The sequence below is a fragment of the Corvus moneduloides genome, chromosome 26, assembly GCF_009650955.1.
Source record: "Corvus moneduloides isolate bCorMon1 chromosome 26, bCorMon1.pri, whole genome shotgun sequence".
NCBI lineage: Eukaryota > Metazoa > Chordata > Aves > Passeriformes > Corvidae > Corvus > Corvus moneduloides.
In genome coordinates, this window is record NC_045501.1 from 1,658,219 (window position 1) to 1,670,222 (window position 12,004).

Genomic DNA, 12,004 nt, shown 5'->3' on the forward strand with positions numbered 1-12,004 from the left:
CTGGGAATGTTTTTCCCCTGGGATCCAGAATTCTGGGAATAGGTTTTCCCTGGGATCCAGGGTTCCAGGAATGGTTTTCCCTGGGATCTGGGGTTCTGGGAATGTTTTTTTCTGGGATCCAGAATTCTGGGAATGGTTTTTTCCTCCAGTTGAGCCTGTTTTTTTTCTGGGAATGGGATTTTCCTGGGATCCAGAATTCTGGGAATGGTTTTTCCGTGGGATCTGGGGTTCTGGGAATGTTTTTCCCCTGGGATCCAGAATTCTGGGAATAGGTTTTCCCTGGGATCCAGGGTTCCAGGAATGGTTTTTCCCTGGGATCTGGGGTTCTGGGAATGGTTTTTTCCTGGGATCTGGGGTTCTGGGAATGGGTTTTCCCTGGGATCCAGCATTCCGGAAATGTTTTTTCCCTGGGATCCAGAATTCTGGGAATTTTTTTTTTCTGGGATCCAGGGTTCCAGGTGAGCCTGGGAATGTTTTTTACTCCAGTTGAGCCCGGTTTTTTTCTGGGAATGGGATTTTCCTGGGATCCAGAATTCTGGGAATGGTTTTTCCCCAGGATTTGGGGTTCTGGGAATGGGTTTCCCTGGGATCCAGAATTCTGGGAGTGGGTTTCCCTGGGATCCAGAATTCTGGGAATGGTTTTTCCCCAAGATCTGGGGTTCTGGGTTTTATTCTGGAATCCAGGGTTCTGGGAATGGTTTTTCCCCGGGATTTGGGGTTCTGGGAATGGGTTTTTCCCTGGGATCCAGAATTCTGGGAATGGTTTTTCCCCAGGATTTGGGGTTCGGGGAATGGTTTTTTTTTCTGGGATCCAGGGTTCTGGGAATGTTTTTTTCCTGGGATCCAGAATTCTGGGAATGTTTTTTTTCTGGAATCCAGGGTTCCAGGTGAGCCTGGGAATGTTTTTTCCTCCAGTTGAGCCTGGTTTTTTTCTGGGAATGGGTTTTTCCCCAGGATCTGGGGTTCTGGGAATAGTTTTTCCCTGGAATCTGGGGTTCTGGGAATGGGTTTTTTCTGGGATCCAGGGTTCCAGGAATGGTTTTTTCTGGGATCCAGGGTTCTGGGAATGGGTTTTTCCCACCATCCAGGCTTCCAGGTGGGCTCGAGTTTTGCCCTAAACTTCCAGGCAGGAGAAAGGTTTGGGATGGGGGGATTTGATCCCTCCCAACCCTGGGGGATGTTCCCTGCCTGGGGAATGGCTGGAGCTTGGGAATGTCCAAATTCCCTGGATTTTGAACGCCTTGGAATCCCCTCAGCCCCTTGAAGGGATGTGCAGGGCAGGGCTTGGCCGTGCCTCCTCCCTCCTCCTTCTGCATCCCTAAAAACCCCACTGCTGCCCAGAGGGATCGTTCATCCGCTGGCTCGGAGCTCGGTTTTCCCTGGATCTGCTTTTCCAGCCCCCTCCAAACCCCCTCGGCAGAAATGCCCCTCAAAAAACCCCCTCCTCCAAAACCCCTCTGCAAAAACACCATCCCCTTCCTCCAAAATACCCTTCCTCCAAAATCCCCTCCTCAAAAATCCACCTTCAAAACCCCCTCTGCAAAAACCCATCCCCTGAACCCCCTCCTCAAAAACCACACCTCAAAAACCCCTCTGCAAAAACCCCTTCCTCCAAATCCCACCCCAAACCCCCTCCTCAAAAACCCTCCTCAAAAACCCCTCTGCAGAAACCCGTCCCCTAAACCCCCTCCCCAAAAACCCTGCCTCAAAAACCCCCTCCTCAAACCCCCTTCCTCAAATCCCACCCCCAAACCCCCTCCTCAAAAACCCTCCTCAAAAACCCATCCCCTGAACCCCCTCCTCAAAATCCACCCCCAACCCCCTCCTCAAATCCTACCCTCAAAATCCCCTTCCTCAAAAACCCCCTCCTCAAATCCCACCCCCAAACCCCCTCCTCAAATCCTACCCTCAAATCCCCTTCCTCAAAATCCCCTTCCTCAAATCCCACCCCCAAACCCCCTCCTCCAAAATCCTCCTCAAAACCCCCACCTCAAAAACCCATCCCCCAAACCCCCCTCCTCAAAATCCCCTCCTCCAAAATCCCCTCCTTCAAAATCCCCCTCAAAACCCCCACCTCAAAACCCCCTCCTCAAATCCCACTTCCAAACCCCCTCCTCCAAAATCCCTCCTCCAAAATCCTCCTCAAAACCCCCACCTCAAAAACCTCCTCCTTCAAATCCCCTCCTCAAATCCCACCTCAAAACCCCCTCCTCAAATCCCACCCCCAAACCCGCTCCTCCAAAATCCCCCTCCTCCAAAATCCCCCTCCTCCAAAATCCCACCCCAAAACCCCCTCCTCAAATCCCACTTCCAAACCCCCTCCTCAAAAACCCCACCTCAAAACCCCCTCCTCAAAACCCACTTCCAAACCCCCTCCTCCAAAATCCCTCCTCCAAAATCCTCCTCCAAACCCTCTCCTCAAAACCTCCTCCTTCAAATCCCCTCCTCAAATCCCACCTCAAAACCCCCTCCTCAAATCCCACTTCCAAACCCCCCTCCTCCAAACCCCCTCCTCCAAACCCCCCTCCTCCAAAACCCCACCTCAAAAAACCCCACCTCAAAAACCTATCCCCCAAACCGCCTCCTCAAATCCCACCTCAAAACCCCATCCCCCAAACCCCATCCTCCAAATCCCACTTCCAAACCCCCTCCTCAAAAACCCCCTTCCTCAAATCCCCTTCCTCAAATCCCACCCCCAAACCCCCTCCTCCAAAATCCTCCTCAAAACCCCCACCTCAAAAACCCATCCCCCAAACCCCCCTCCTCAAAAACCCCTCCTCCAAAATCCCCTCCTTCAAAACCCCCTCCTCAAAAACCCCCTCCTCAAATCCCACTTCCAAAATCCCTCCTCCAAAATCCCTCCTCCAAAATCCTCCTCAAAACCCCCACCTCAAAAACCTCCTCCTCCAAACCCCCTCCTCAAAACCTCCTCCTTCAAATCCCCTCCTCAAATCCCACTTCCAAACCCCCTCCTCAAATCCCACTTCCAAACCCCCTCCTCCAAAATCCCTCCTCCAAACCCCCTCCTCAAAACCTCCTCCTTCAAATCCCCTCCTCAAATCCCACCTCAAAACCCCCTCCTCAAATCCCACTTCCAAACCCGCTCCTCCAAAATCCCCCTCCTCCAAAATCCCCCTCCTCCAAAATCCCACCCCAAAACCCCCTCCTCAAATCCCACTTCCAAACCCCCTCCTCAAAAACCCCACCTTAAAACCCCCTCCTCAAAACCCACCCCCAAACCCGCTCCTCCAAAATCCGTCCTCCAAAATCCTCCTCCAAACCCCCTCCTCAAAACCTCCTCCTTCAAATCCCCTCCTCAAATCCCACCCCAAAACCCCCTCCACAAAACCCCCTCCTCAAATCCCACTTCCAAACCCCCTCCTCCAAAATCCCCTCCTTCAAATCCCCTCCTCAAATCCCACCTCAAAACCCCCTCCTTAAATCCCACCCCCAAACCCGCTCCTCCAAAATCCCCCTCCTCCAAAATCCCCCTCCTCCAAAATCCCACCCCAAAACCCCCTCCTCAAATCCCACTTCCAAACCCCCTCCTCAAAAACCCCACCTTAAAACCCCCTCCTCAAAACTCACCCCCAAACCCCCTCCTCCAAAATCCCTCCTCCAAAATCCTCCTCCAAACCCTCTCCTCAAAACCTCCTCCTTCAAATCCCCTCCTCAAATCCCACCTCAAAACCCCCTCCTCAAATCCCACTTCCAAACCCCCCTCCTCCAAACCCCCTCCTCCAAACCCCCCTCCTCCAAAATTCCTCCTCCAAAATCCCCTCCTTCAAATCCCCTTCCTCAAATCCCACCCCAAAACCCCCTCCACAAAACCCCCTCCTCAAATCCCACTTCCGAACCCCCTCCTCAAATCCCACTCCCGAACCCCCTCCTCCAAAATCCCCTCCTTCAAACCCCCTCCTCAAATCCCACCCCAAAACCCCCTCCCCCAAACCCCATCCTCCAAATCCCACTTCCAAACCCCCTCTCAAATCCCACCCCAAAACCTCCACCCCAAAACCCCCTCCTCAGAATTCCCGTCTGGGTTTGGAGCTGCCGGTGCCTCCCGAGGGAGGGATTTGCAGGCAAAAGGGGCTCTGCTGGGTTCCCGCTGATTCCAGAGCCGGGGGAATCCTGGGAAGCTCCCGAGGTTCCTCAAAAGATGGGAGAGGGAATTTTGGTGGGGGAGGGAATTTTGGTACGGGCAGACAGTGACAGGAAAAGGTGGAATGGGTTTAAACTGGGAATGGGGCAGGGATAGATGGGATTTTGGGGATGGAATTCCTCCCTGTGAAGGCTGGGATGGAATTCCCAGAGAAGCTGTGGCTGCCTCATCCCTGGAATTTTCCAAGGCCGGGTTGGACAGGGCTTGGAGCACCCTGGGATAGTGGGAGGTGCGGGGTGGGACTGGCTGAGCTCCCAAACCACTTCCATGATTCCCTAATCCCAAACCATTCCATGATTCCCTAATCCCAAACCATTCCATGATTCCCTAATCCCAAACCATTCCGTGATTCCCTAATCCCGATGGATCCCAGCCTCGCCGAGAGCTCCTCATTCCCAGCGCCAGCCTTTCCCTTGGGAATCAGCAGCGCTTCCTTCCCAGCACAACCCTTCCCTCCAACATCCCCTTTTTTTTTTTCCAGCGCGATCCTCATCTCCAAAATCTCCTTTTTTTCCCCCAAAACAAGGTCTCCCTCCGACTCCCGTCCAGCTCCTGTATCCCGTCTCCAGGTTCAGCAACGTCAAATCCCTGCAGCACCTTTGCCGCTTCCGGATCCGGCAGCTGGTCCGGATCGATCACATTCCCGAGCTCCCGCTGCCCAAGTGAGTCCCGGGATGGATCCCAGGGGGGAATCCCGGGCATTCCCTCCCTCCTGAGCAGCGGGAAAGGGGATCTGGGAGCACGGCGAGGATTCCCGGAGGGAATAACGGACTTTTCCAGCCTTGGAGGAGGGTTTGTTTTGGAATGGGGTTTTGGAGAGGGGGTTTTCCAGGAGGATTTGGAGGAGGGAGTTTGGGGGTGGAATTTGAAGGAAGGCGGATTTGGAGGAGGGATTTTTGAGGATGGGATTTTTTGGGAATGGGGTTTTGGAGGAGGATTTGGAGGAGGGAGTTTGGGGGTGGAATTTGGAGGAAGGCGGATTTGGAGGAGGGATTTTTGAGGATGGGATTTTTTGGAATGGGGTTTTCCAGTAGGATTTGGAAAAGGGAGTTTGGGGGTGGAATTTGGAGGAGGGATTTTTGAGGATGGGGTTTTTTGGGAATGGGGTTTTCCAGGAGGATTTGGAGGAGGGAGTTTGGAGGTGGAATTTGGAGGAGGGATTTTTGAGGATGGGGTTTTTTGGGAATGGGGTTTTCCAGGAGGATTTGGAGGAGGGAGTTTGGAGGTGGAATTTGGAGGAAGGTGGATTTGGAGGAGGGATTTTTGAGGATGGGATTTTTTGGGAATGGGGTTTTGGAGGAGGATTTGGAGGAGGGAGTTTGGGGGTGGAATTTGGAGGAGGGATTTTTGAGGATGGGGTTTTTTTTTGGGAATGGGGTTTTCCAGGAGGACTTGGAGGAGGGAGTTTGGAGGAATGCGGATTTGGAGGAGGGATTTTTGAGGATGGGGTTTTTTTGGGAATGGGGTTTTGGAGAGGGGGTTTTGAGGAAGGATTTAGAGGAGGGAGTTTGGAGGTGGAATTTGGAGGAGGGATTTTTGAGGATGGGGTTTTTGGGAATGGGGTTTTCCAGGAGGATTTGGAGGAGGGAGTTTGGGGGTTGAATTTGGAGGAAGGCGGATTTGGAGGAGGGATTTTTGAGGATGGGATTTTTTGGAATGGGGTTTTCCAGTAGGATTTGGAAAAGGGAGTTTGGGGGTGGAATTTGGAGGAGGGATTTTTGAGGATGGGGTTTTTTGGGAATGGGGTTTTCCAGGAGGATTTGGAGGAGGGAGTTTGGAGGTGGAATTTGGAGGAGGGATTTTTGAGGATGGGATTTTTTGGAATGGGGTTTTCCAGGAGGATTTGGAGGAGGGAGTTTGGGGGTGGAATTTGGAGGAGGGATTTTTGAGGATGGGGTTTTTTTTTGGGAATGGGGTTTTCCAGGAGGACTTGGAGGAGGGAGTTTGGAGGAATGCGGATTTGGAGGAGGGATTTTTGAGGATGGGGTTTTTTTTTTGGGAATGGGGTTTTCCAGGAGGACTTGGAGGAGGGAGTTTGGAGGAATGCGGATTTGGAGGAGGGATTTTTGAGGATGGGGTTTTTTTGGGAATGGGGTTTTGGAGAGGGGGTTTTGAGGAAGGATTTAGAGGAGGGAGTTTGGAGGTGGAATTTGGAGGAGGGATTTTTGAGGATGGGGTTTTTGGGAATGGGGTTTTCCAGGAGGATTTGGAGGAGGGAGTTTGGGGGTTGAATTTGGAGGAAGGCGGATTTGGAGGAGGGATTTTTGAGGATGGCATTTTTTGGAATGGGGTTTTCCAGTAGGATTTGGAGGACGGAGTTTGGGGGTGGAATTTGGAGGAGGGATTTTTGAGGATGGGGTTTCTTTGGGAATGGGATTTTGGAGGAGGATTTGGAGGAGGGAGTTTGGAGGTGGAATTTGGAGGAGGGATTTTTGAGGATGGGATTTTTTTTGGGAATGGGGTTTTGGAGGAGGATTTGGAGGAGGGAGTTTGGAGGTGGAATTTGGAGGAGGGATTTTTGAGGATGGGGTTTCTTTGGGAATGGGATTTTGGAGGAGGATTTGGAGGAGGGATTTTTGAGGATGGGATTTTTTGGGAATGGGGTTTTGGAGAGGGGGTTTTGAGGAAGGATTTAGAGGAGGGAGTTTGGAGGTGGAATTTGGAGGAGGGATTTTTGAGGATGGGATTTTTTGGGAATGGGGTTTTCCAGGAGGATTTGGAGGACGGAGTTTGGGGGTGGAATTTGGAGGAGGGATTTTTGAGGATGGGGTTTTTTTTTGGGAATGGGGTTTTCCAGGAGGATTTGGAGGAGGGAGTTTGGAGGAAGGCAGATTTGGAGGAGGGATTTTTGAGGATGGGGTTTTTTTGGGAATGGGGTTTTGGAGAGGGGGTTTTGAGGAAGGATTTAGAGGAGGGAGTTTGGAGGTGGAATTTGGAGGAGGGATTTTTGAGGATGGGGTTTTTTTTTGGGAATGGGGTTTTCCAGGAGGATTTGGAGGAGGGAGTTTGGAGGAAGGCGGATTTGGAGGAGGGTGTCCTGCGGGGTTTAGGGATGCCGTGGGAATGCTGAGCAGCTCGGGAATGAGGTGTTCCCTGCCGTGCCGAAGCTTTGGGAAGCAGCTCCTGCTCCCGTGGAGGTGCTGGGCGGGCTGGGAAGAGGCTCTGCCTGGGAGAGGCTCCGGCTGCGCTCCGGGGAGGGCTGGGAAGAGGCTCCGGCTGTATTTTGGGAATGCTGGAGGTGCTGTGGCTCAGGGATCCGGCTCTTCCCGGTGTTTTTCCAGGCCCCTGATCTCCTACATCCGCAAGTTCTACTACTACGACCCGCAGGAGGAGGTTTACCTGTCCCTCAAGGAGGCCCAGCTCATCTCCCGACAGAAGCAGGAGCCGGAATCCTCCACGTAGCGGAGCTGCCGCGGCGCTGATGGTACGGGAATGGTCTGGGAATGGCACGGGAATGGCATAGAAATGGTCTGGAGTGGTTTGGGATGGTCTGGAAATGGTCTGGGATGGTCTGGGAATGACACGGGAATGGTCTGGAGTGGTTTGGGATGATCTGGGAATGGTCTGGGGATGGTCTGGGATGGTCTGGGAATGACACAGGAATGGTCTGGGAATGGTCTGGAGTGGTTGGGATGGTCTGAGGATGGTCTGGAGTGGCTTGGGATGGTCTGGGATGGTCTGGGAATGACACGGGAATGGTCTGGAGTGGTTTGGGATGATCTGGGAATGGTCTGGGGATGGTCTGGGATGGTCTGGGAATGACACAGGAATGGTCTGGGAATGGTCTGGAGTGGTTGGGATGGTCTGAGGATGGTCTGGAGTGGCTTGGGATGGTCTGGGATGGTCTGGGAATGACACGGGAATGGTCTGGAGTGGTTTGGGATGATCTGGGAATGGTCTGGGGATGGTCTGGGATGGTCTGGGAATGACACAGGAATGGTCTGGGGATGGTCTGGAGTGGTTTGGGATGGTCTAGAGTGGTCTGGGAATGGTTGGGAATGGTCTGGGGATGGTCTGGGGATGGTCTGGAGTGGTTGGGATGGTCTGGGAATGGTCTGGGAATGATCTGGGGATGGTCTGGGGATGGTCTGGAGTGGTTGGGATGGTCTGGGAATGGTCGGGAATGGTCTGGAGTGGTCTGGGAATGGTCTGGGAATGACACGGGAATGGCACGGGAATGGTCTGGAGTGGTTTGGGATGGTCTGGGAATGGTCTGGGGATGACACAGGAATGGTCTGGGGATGGTCGGGAATGGCTTGGAAATGGTCTGGGAATGGGCTGGAGTGGTTTGGGATGGGAATGACACGGGAGTGCTCTGGGGATGGTCTGGGATGCCACAGGAATGACACGGGAATGGTCTGGAAAGGTCTGGGAATGCCACAGGAATGGTTTGGAGTGGTCTGGGAATGGTCTGGGATACCCTGGGAATGACATGGGAATGGTCTGGAGTAATCTGGAATGGTTTGGGAATGGCCAGAATGGTCTGGGGATGGCATGGGAATGGTCAGGAATGGCATGGGAATGGTCTGGGGATGGTCAGGAATGGCATGGGAATGGTCTGGGATACCCTGGGAATGACATGGGAACAGTCTGGAGTGGTCTGGGAATGGTCTGGGAATGCCCAGGGAATGGTCTGGGAATGCTGCTCCTTCAGCCCAGGATCAGACCCCCATCCCTCTGTTCTCCTCCTCCCCCTGGAGGAGTCGTGGCCGCTCATTCCGTGGCCTTTTGTCATTCCCAGCTTTTCTTCGGGAAAGGGAACAAGGTTTCCTGGCCTTTCACCATTCCCAAACTTTCCTTGGGAAAGGGGAACAGGATTCCATGGCCTTCCACCATTCCCACCTTTCCTTGGGAAGGGGCCTACCCCATTCCCATTCCCATTCCCATTCCCATTCCCATTCCCTGTCTCCTCCAAGCCCCAATCCCTCCCGATCCCACCTGATCCCAAATTCCTGATGTTTTTTCCCGGCAGGAATTTGGTTGTTGCCCTCCTGCCGCCCGAGCCCGGCCGTGGTGGGGAGGAGGAGGAGGAGGAGGAGGCAGAATTCCTGCTGCTGCTGCTGCTGCTCCTGCTCTTTTCTCCGGAGGAGAGGGCCCAGCATTCCCGGGAAGCCCAGCAGAGCAGGATCCGGAGCCCCGGCTCCTGGGAAAAGGAATCCCAGGGGGGGAAACCCGAGCCCAGCCCCGCGGGATCCCCGCGGAACAAAGAACGTCACGGCGCCGTTCCCGAGTTTTCCTGGAAGTTTTTCGTTTGGATGTCTCTGGATTTTGAGTTTTTTCGGCTTTTCAGCACGAGTTTAAAACGGATCCTGCTGGATTTTCTGAGCCCGCCTTGGGAATTCCAAGGTGTGGGGAGAGAGGGAGGAAAAGGGGGGAATTCTCTGGGAAGATCCGTCTGCTCCGAGGCGTCGTGGCAAGGCTTTGATCCACACTGGAGAGCTGCAGATGGAGCCAGGGGGATGGAATGAGCCCTGGGAATGAGCCCTGGGAATAAAGTGTGGAGCTCTGAGCAGCTCCGCAGCTCCCCCGCTTCCCAGGATTTGGGAAAAACGATCCAACCCCACCCAGGATGGAGCAGCTGAGCTTGGCAGGAGCATCCTGGGAAAAGCTGGAAGGAAGGAAGGAAGGAAGGAAGAGCGCAGGATGGGGTGGATCCAAAGGGAACATTCCCGGAGCAAACACTGGGAGGATTCCCCTGGATCCCTGGGAAGGTGGGAAAGCTGCTGCTGGAATTACTGGAGCTGTCCCCGGATCAAAGGAGCTTCCTGCGGGAATCCCGGTGGGATGGGCGCTTCCAGCCTCTCCCTGGCTCATTCCAGAGGCTGGGAATCGTGTGGTTTCCTTTGGAGCACCGAGGATTCTCCTGGAGCAGCTCCTCCCCTCCCTGAGACATCGGGAACAGCAAATCCCGGGAGAGTTGTGGCTCTTTCCCGGCTTTTTTGGGCACAAATTCCCCCCCTCGCCCCCTTCGGATCCCGCTCTGCTGCTCCATCCCCTGAGCAGGAATTCCGTGGTGGAGCTTCCAGCTGGGAATTCCGGAGAAGCCTCTTCCCTCCTGTTTCAAGGAGCTGCATCCCAGTGCTCTGAATCCGAGGAATTGCTCCATCCTGCTGGATCTGGGGATCCCCTGGGAGCTGCCAGGAGCTTGGGGGATGATCCCAGTCCTGGAATTCCCGTGGATTTTAATGGAAAAACTCCTCTGGCCGAGCTGCTTTTCCATGAAAGGTGCTACAAATCCCGCCCTCCCTGTCGCCTCCAGCTGGGATTTGGAGGGATAAAACCACAATCCTTAAAAAAAATTTCCAGGTTTCCGGGTGAAACTGAGCTTCAAAATCCATGGAAATACCTCATTGGGAATGTGGGAGGGAAAACCTTCCCGAGAGCCAGGCCTGGGCCGGCTTCTTCCCAAAAAAACCCCCCGAGAGCCTGGAAAAAGGGAACAGGAAGAAGGTGTGGATGAGGGATGGATAATGGGATGCAGGAAGTTGGGAAGCTGTGAGCCTCTCCTGGGAGAATCCAGGGATTCTGGTGGGGGCGGCGTTCCCAGTCCTTCCCGCCCCGCTCCGGCATGGAGAGCTTTGGGAATGGGGAGCGGCAGAGCTGGGGGAGCACCGGGAATGGGAGCTGGGCTGCTTTTGGGGGGACGAAATGCCGGATCCTGCTCCGGGATGGGGCTGGGGAGAATTCCTGCAGCTCCGTTCCCAGTGTCCCATCCCTGTGTCCCAGGAGCTCCCAGTGTCCCAGGAGCTCTCCATGTCCCATCCCAGTGTCCCAGGGACTCCCAGTGTCCATCCCAGTGTCCCACCTCATCCCAGTGTCCCAGGAGCGCTCCATATCCCATCCCAGTGTCCCAGGAACTCCCAGTGTCCCATCCCAGTGTCCCGTCCCAGGAGCTCTCCATGTCCCATCCCAGTGTCCCAGGGACTCCCAGTGTCCCATCCCTGTGTCCCACCTTATCCCAGTGTCCCAGGAACTTCCTGGGTCCCATCCCAGTGTCCCAGGAACTCCCAGTGTCCCATCCCAGTGTCCCGTCCCAGGAGCTCTCCATGTCCCATCCCAGTGTCCCAGGAACTCCCAGTGTCCCATCCCAGTGTCCCAGGAGCGCTCCATGTCCCATCCCAGTGTCCCAGGAACTCCCAGTGTCCCATCCCAGTGTCCCAGGAGCACTCCATGTCCCATCCCAGTGTCCCAGGAACTCCCAGTGTCCCGTCCCAGGAGCTTCCAGTTTCCCATTCCAATGTCTCATCCCAGTGTCCCACCTTATCCCAATGTCCCAGGAGCTCTCCATGTCCCATCCCAGTGTCCCAGGAACTCCCAGTGTCCCATCCCAGTGTCCCATCCCAGTGTCCCAGGAGCTCTCCATGTCCCATCCCAGTGTCCCAGGAACTCCCAGTGTCCCATCCCAGTGTCCCATCCCAGTGTCCCAGGAGCGCTCCATATCCCATCCCGGTGTCCCAGGGACTCCCAGTGTCCCATCCCAGTGTCCCACCTTATCCCAGTGTCCCAGGAGCTCCCAGTGTCCCAGGAGCTGCCGGTGAGGGTGGATTTTAGGGACAGCAGCCGGATTTTAGGGACAACACTTGAATCCCACCTTCCCGTCCTTGCAGGATTTATCCCAACAATCCCACGGAGCTCCCGCTGTTCCTCGAACCTTGGGGGCAGCTTTTCCCAAATTCCGGCCGGAGGGGGAGGATTTGGATCTCAGATCATGGAGGAGGAGGCTGTGGGATCGGGAATGGGGGTGTGGGATCGGGAATGAGGGTGTGGGATCGGGAACGGGGCTGTGGGATCGGGAATGAGGGTGTGGGATCGGGAACGGGGCTGTGGGATCGGGAATGGGGC

General features: G+C 54.7%; 2 protein-coding genes across 2 annotated transcripts in view; both read left to right on the forward strand.

Annotated features, from left to right (window-relative positions):
• SOCS7 (suppressor of cytokine signaling 7) overlaps window positions 1-9,363 on the forward strand; it is a 30,276-nt gene extending 20,913 nt beyond the window's left edge. Inside the window, 3 exon segments of the mRNA XM_032134216.1 lie at window positions 4,689-4,824; window positions 7,444-7,586; window positions 9,135-9,363. Of these exon segments, the coding sequence (XP_031990107.1) occupies window positions 4,689-4,824; window positions 7,444-7,564 (257 nt within the window). The 3' untranslated portion in view covers window positions 7,565-7,586; window positions 9,135-9,363.
• Window positions 9,364-9,720: 357 nt separating this feature from the next.
• LOC116455883 (verprolin-like) lies at window positions 9,721-12,004 on the forward strand. Its single transcript, XM_032134259.1, has 4 exons — window positions 9,721-10,948; window positions 11,144-11,163; window positions 11,200-11,289; window positions 11,406-12,004. The coding sequence occupies exons 1-4, from the start codon at window positions 10,519-10,521 to the stop codon at window positions 11,919-11,921; spliced, it is 1,056 nt and encodes a 351-aa protein (XP_031990150.1). The 5' UTR covers window positions 9,721-10,518; the 3' UTR covers window positions 11,922-12,004.